The sequence below is a fragment of the Rosa chinensis genome, chromosome 7 (assembly GCF_002994745.2).
Source record: "Rosa chinensis cultivar Old Blush chromosome 7, RchiOBHm-V2, whole genome shotgun sequence".
In the NCBI taxonomy this organism is placed as follows: domain Eukaryota; kingdom Viridiplantae; phylum Streptophyta; class Magnoliopsida; order Rosales; family Rosaceae; genus Rosa; species Rosa chinensis.
Genome location: NC_037094.1, coordinates 49804558 through 49811250, shown reverse-complemented (window position 1 = coordinate 49811250; position 6693 = coordinate 49804558). Strand labels below are relative to the sequence as shown.

At 38.5% G+C, this 6693-nt stretch overlaps 1 protein-coding gene across 1 annotated transcript; it reads left to right on the top strand.

Moving 5' to 3' along the window:
* The first annotated feature begins 860 nt into the window (after nt 1-860).
* Nucleotides 861-1907, top strand: LOC112178086. Its single transcript, XM_040511481.1, has one exon. The coding sequence runs from the start codon at nt 861-863 to the stop codon at nt 1905-1907; it is 1047 nt and encodes a 348-aa protein (XP_040367415.1).
* Nucleotides 1908-6693: the final 4786 nt, after the last annotated feature.

The following is a 6693-nucleotide window of genomic DNA, read 5'->3' as shown; positions in this document are numbered from 1 at the left end:
CACTAGTACAAAAAGTTAATCACACAACACTAATCACACAACGGAACACAAATCATCTGTTGTGTGTTGAAGTCAGTTTAATCATACAACGGTGCTGGTTGAATTCTGTTGTGTGAATGCCAACAAAGTGATAACTTTTTTATAGGAACTGCATTGCACAACGGAATTAAGCATGGTCCGTCGTCTGAGCCTTAAAAATTTAGCGGCAGATTTCCCTCCACTTCGGAGTTTTGGTTGGATGTTGAAAAGCTGAAATTTGGGCTACTAGGAGAACGGGTTTTATTATTGCCGTTGTGTGATTGAAAAACTAAGCACCAAAGTTGAAGGATGCTTGCTTGAATGTCTTCACCGAGATAGGGCTAGTGCAAGCTACAATAATCATACAACAGATTTAAGATTTTCTGTTGTGTGAACATGCAACTGGCGGTAACATTTTAACCAAAAATGTTGAAGGCGCCATGTTTCCCTCCATGATTTTACATTTTAATTTTTAGTGATACATTCAGACGACAGTGAGATATATTTCTGTTGTGTGAATAACTTCAGAAAATTTTTAGCTAGGTTTTGATTCCCACATCGTGTCTAAAAGAAAGAAAGAACAAAAAAAAACATGCGGCCGCTCTCTCGACACTTAGCTCTCTCTCGACTGCACATCGACACTTAGCTCTCTCTCTCTCTCTCTCTCTCTCTCTCTCTCTCTCTCTCTCTCCCTCTCTCTCTCTCTCTCGACACTTAGCTCTCTCTCTCGACTGCATATCCCTTACACTTAGCTCAAGAATCGAGCCCCCAAGATTCGAGAGGCACCACACGAGGCCACAAGTCTCTCATGGTTGTTCCATGGCAAGTTCATCTTTCAGACCATGTTTCTGAATCCCATTTGGGGTACTTTCGATTTGGCGCAGTGCAAGCAAGATGTGAACTTGACTGTCAGTGTGGTCAGAGAGCTAATGGGCGAGCAGCTTTTGAACGGTGATAAGGCTCTCTGTGTCGGTGAAGGATCAGCCTCGGCCGTGATGGCGTTGCAAGATTTGGGGTTTCCCAATGCTCGTGGTGTTTATGAACACCGATTCTTCTCCCTCAAGCGCAAACAGTTTGGGTATGAGATTTACTATGAGGACAAGTCTTTCGATTTCGTGTTCTGCAGGGATCTAGACAAGGTTTCAGTCCCTGCTCTGCTTGTGCTCGAGATTGAGCGCGTTCTTAGCCCAGGTGGAATTAGGGCTATGCTTGTTGGTAGCAGTGGTTTGGCTCCGAATAGCCTGATTAGGTCTGCTACCCCAATTTCTTCATTGCTGAAGAGCTCCAGTGTCATGCATGTTAATTATATCAGCAATTTCACACTGGTTGTGTTCAGGAAGAGTTACGAAAATGCGGGTCTATTTGAGCAGTATCGCCTTCCGGCTAACTGCCAATCCCTCACGAACAATAGACCTTTGATCGAGAAAATGGAGCCTCTTGTGAAGGAAAAGCCAGTGAAGGACGGGAAGATGGCTACTTATTTGCCTAATTTTATTGATGTTTCCTCAAAGAAGCGGTTGGTCTATATCGATATTGGGGCAGCAGAGCACCTGAAATCAAATGTCACAGACTGGTTCCTTCCTTCTTATCCGATTACACACAGAGCTTTCCATGTCTATTTTGTTGACCACAACACTTCTGTGCTATTGTCTTATGTCAAAAAGCCGGGAATCACCTTCGTTTATCATCCAGGGCTAGCTGGAATTAAGGACAAGGACAATGTTAACATTGAAGCAGATGCAGAGCCCTATGTCTCAGATGAAGGGTTTGATTTTCTTGTTTGGTTTAAAGAAACAGTGCAGCATGCCGAGTTTGTGGTGCTGAAGATGAATGCAGGCAGTGTGGAATTGAAGTTCCTCATCCACACGAGGCCACTTCCAATTCCCTGACCTCTCCCAACCCATCAGAGTAAGTATTCCAAATGCCCCCAATCTTTTTGGTGAAGTTATTGTTGTGTTCATTTGTTGGCCTGTTGGTTTCTGAGAAATGTATTAGAGGCCCCATTACTGCATAGAGCTTTTTAGTTCTGCTTTTGATTTCTATTTCCCTCTGGGTTCTGAAATGGGGCATGACATAAAAGTTGTCTTCTTTATATTCAATTGCTGTTTGGATTTCTGGGAAATTGGAGGGACAAAAGAGAAAAGAAACCTCTCATTCTATCTTTGTTGCCGGTATCATAAAGCTAGTGCCTTTATGTGCTTTAGGGATTCTTGAGGACAAGAGAAGTTGGAGAGTTCCTTAGTGGGGCTTTAGCAGGGGCAATGACCAAAGCTGTTCTTGCTCCTCTTGAGACCATCAGGTAAGGTTAACTCAGTAGTTACTGTATTTGATACACTATTTATGAAATATTTTAGGTTTCCATGGTAACTTAAATAAGTGAAGAGGTGCATAAGTACCTATAAACAATGGTGAATGCAACTTCTTAAAGCTCATTCAACAGTTGAAATAGTTTATGGACTGCAGTAACAATTGGATTTATAGAGCTTGTTCTAGTTAACAACGTAGACCCAAAGGATGTTGGTATTTGATTCCGCGCTATGGCTTCGTACCATTGTTTGGTTGATCGGTCTAGTTTACTTGTCTTGGTTACACCAGTCCGCGCGGAGGCACCTGTATTTGATCAGTCTACTAAGAATTACATCAAGATTCCGCTAAGGTTACTACTTTTTCTTTTCATTTACAAATGCATTAGAGTTATCTGTTTTGTTCTTGTTCGTTGTTGTTGGATGAGGAATTTATATATGTTTGAGGTCTCGAATATATAAATTACTGATTATATAAAGTTCTGAAATCAGTAATATCAACTAAATAGAAAACTATGCTCAGTATGTGTAATCTCCCTTTTGGCATTATGATTGTATGGCTATAGTAATATGATTCTCTGATGGATAGTTTATATTTTCTTAAACCGTTCAAAGCACAAGATATCACTTTGAGAAAAAAGTTCATACTTTCTTTAAAAAGTGATATCTTGTGCTTTGAACAGTTCAAGGCCTATTGGCAATGACGTAATTAGCATTTATTTGGGAACAACTAATTGCCTTTGTATTGTGTTCTGGAACTCATCAAGCAGGTATAGGCTCCGGCAGTTCTTGTAACTCTACTTGGTGCATTGAATATAATGGGTAAGTTTTAGATATGTTTGAGGTCATTTCTGTTTGCAATTCCTTTTCTTTCTTTTTTTCCTCAGTTATGTCTAATCTATTGAATCAGATGGTTGGTTTTTGTGGTATTGTGGTTTAATTTGCAATGCTTTTTCACGTCTTCAGATATCCTAGAATGGTGCTCTAATTGAATTCCCAGGTTTCAACTCTATGCATGTATAAGTTTTTGTGCGGTTTTGGTTTTTTTTTTTCCTTTCTGTTTTCCAATTCTTTGTTGACTCAGGTTTAAGGCTTATTTGAATGAGTTGTTGATAGGCATAATTTGGCTCAATCACAACTGATGCTTCAATATGGTCTGAGGCATTGCAGCTACTGGCCGAGGATTAAAGCAGAAAGTGGAATTAAAGGTCAGCATAATTTCAATAAATGTTGACAGTCCTTAACAAGAAGGTTATTCATGAACTCAGTTCAGTTTTCTTTTTCCATCATGGATAAGTCCTGGAATGTAATTAAAAAGATGAACTTCCTTCTTCAAAACTTCTTTTCTGTTGGGTGCATGCTTCGACCAGCTAAGAAAGAAAGCTATAGTAAATGGAAGAGGATAGAGGAAATCTTATAATTAACTTTCCATCTTTTAGTGCTTTGTTTTTGGTTTGAATTTCTATCTAATGAAGAAGGGAAAAGGTACTTTGCCTGGTCTTGATTCCCTTCGTGGCCATCTAAGGACTTGCTGACTTTAGCTCACAACTTGATTCATCTCCAGCAGCCGCTTTTAGACCTAAGTGGATATATGTGAAACTATAAGCTATTAATTTTCCTTTTGTTGCGATTCGATTCAAGGCAAATGCCACACCAGACTTTGCAGAACAAATTAAAAAATTTTAAAAATTCCATCATTATACTATGAAATAGTGGATTTAGCTCTAGCTAAATGTTACTGTATAGTTTGTGTATTTGAATGGGAAATAATCAATCCTTGAGTCTTTTCTTCTCTTTGGTAACTAAATTTTCAGATTCATTTCATTAGCTTGGATGAAAAGAAGTTTGGTGTCAAAGTTTGATCTATGGAATTGGTGGAAGTTGATAGATTGCTTCTGTGATTTCATTTTTTGTTATTGTATGGACTTAGTGGCTTTAGCTCACAGCCTCACAACTTCATCCATCTCTAGCAGCCTCTTTCATTAAAACTTTAACCTTTTAATTTTCCTTTCGTTGTGAATTGTGATTCAAGTCAAGGTAAATGCAGTGCCAAATTCTGTTGTTTTTGCTTTGGCTCAACTATTATGGCATCTTATTCTAGCTGGAATGGAAATATCATTTTCTCCTAATTAAAATCTCGAAAGAAAAGCTAGGATTTTGTTCCTCAATATGTCCAATATGTCCAACTTAACCTCCACCTAGAGAGAGGAAGCTTCCACCTTTCAAATCAAACTTGGAGAAATCAAGGTACATATCAGTTGCTATGATTAAAGCTTCAATCTTTTTACTGAATTTTGGTGTTTGGGTGTGGTCAGTTTGCTAATTTCTATCACTCTATCACTGTACCTTATGTTTATTTGAACTGGGTGAATGCATTCAAGGAGAAAAATGTCAACTCTTTGTCTCTGTTTAGTCACAATGGTAAAATTTAGAGCTAAATGCAGTTTTACTTGCTGAGACTTTCGGACATTGATTCTTAGTTTTGTTGGACTCAAAGTTGTGGGTATGTAAAGTGAAGATATATGCTTTCTGCTCTATGTTTAATGTGTTCTGTAAGTACAATTAGGAATTATATGGAAGTATCTGTAGGCACTTTTCGAACCATTGGGTGCAATTACTTGATAATGATGGTGAGGTAAAATGTGTGTCTATGGGTTCAAGGAAGTGATGCCCTTTTCGTTTTATATTTGTGGCAGGTGCCGTATTGCTTCATTTGATTTAGATCGTCAAGTATTGAATAAGTTATTGTTTCCTTGGAATTTAAGCCACAACCTTATTAAAGGTATGCATACTTGCCCATTTTTGCAGTTTAATGAGTGTTAGAGTTTAGTCATTACCCTTTTCTGTGAGCTACAATGGAAAAGTTTTAAGTTTTTTCTTATTTTTGTTTGCAGGAAGCAAAATTCATAAGACACAAGAAGGTTTTGTTGAAGAGAAAAGATATTATATCAGCTTTTGATTCATGTGTAGCTAGCTAGGAATGCTTTATTGTTTGGTACATTACCTAGTCACTTGAATGTATGGATGTTTGAAAAATGGTAATGGAATGATATGGATTTGAGTACATTTTATGTGGTAATTACTATCCAATATTTAGTCTTACAACACAATGCAAATCAATGTGTTGTCTGATTGTAAAAGAGTTCAAAATTGAGGCTTTTCCTACAAGAGTCGTTGGTTTGTTACCCAATTTGATTACAACATTCACACCACAGCCAACCAAATAGAGTACTTGTGTGAACTAACAACCAACAACAAAAGAAAACAAAGTTTTGTTGTGTGAGATTATAACACACAACAGAAATGAAATCATCTCCGTTGTCTGAGTAATCAACAGACAAGGGAGAAAATTTCACTTCAGTTGTTCTGTTGTGTGAGATTCATAACACACAACAGAAATGAAATCATTTTCGTTGTCTGAGTAATCAACAGACAAGGGAGATAATTTCACTTCAGTTGTGTGTTATTAATGTCAGACAACAAAGAATGAGTAATATCTGTTGTGTGTTATATATCTCAGACAACAGAGAATGAGTAATATCTGTTGTGTGTTATATATCTCAGACAACAGAGAATGAGTTATATCTGTTGTGTGTTATGAATCTCACACAACAGTGAATTCTTTCTTCTGTTGTCTGAATGTACTGACACATCCCCGCACATGCCATGCCAGGCACATGCTTGCACAGAATTCACACAACGGAAACAGATATTCTGTTGAGCAAAGTATTATCACACAACGGTGAAATCACCGTTGTCTGATTTTTCAATCACACAACACTCGTTTAGACCACGGTTAGTTTGGTCATCACACAACAGAAAATCACCGTCGTCTGATGACCTTTTTGTAGTAGTGCCACTAGGTCAAGTAACCTAGAGTTTGGGCTAAACACAAATAGAGATATCCTTAAACACTCCCCCTTGTGTTGTCCAAAGGCGGTGCTTCTCTCGTTGCCTCGTTAAAAACCTTGCCGAGTAACAAAAACCCAGTGGGACAAAAATAACCTCGTTCGAAGGGGAAAAAGAGCACAACACACCCTTCACGTTTCAAGGTGAACATGTAGACATCTCCCCTTGATGTCTGCGCCTCCCCCTGATGACTACGATCCTGGGAGTTCAGATAATTTCTGCAAGCCAATTCTTGCCAGATGTTTCTCGAAAGTGGATTTGGGCAATGACTTAGTAAACAAGTCTGCCTCATTGTCCTCAGATCAAACCTGGTTCACTTTGATCTTGAGGAGCTTCTGTTGTTACTGATTGTAGAAGAATTTGGGCGATATATGCTTGGTGTTGCCGCCTTTGATGTAGCCTTGCTTCATTTGTTCAATGCAAGCAGCATTATCCTCATAGATGCTCATTGGCTCATCTGTGG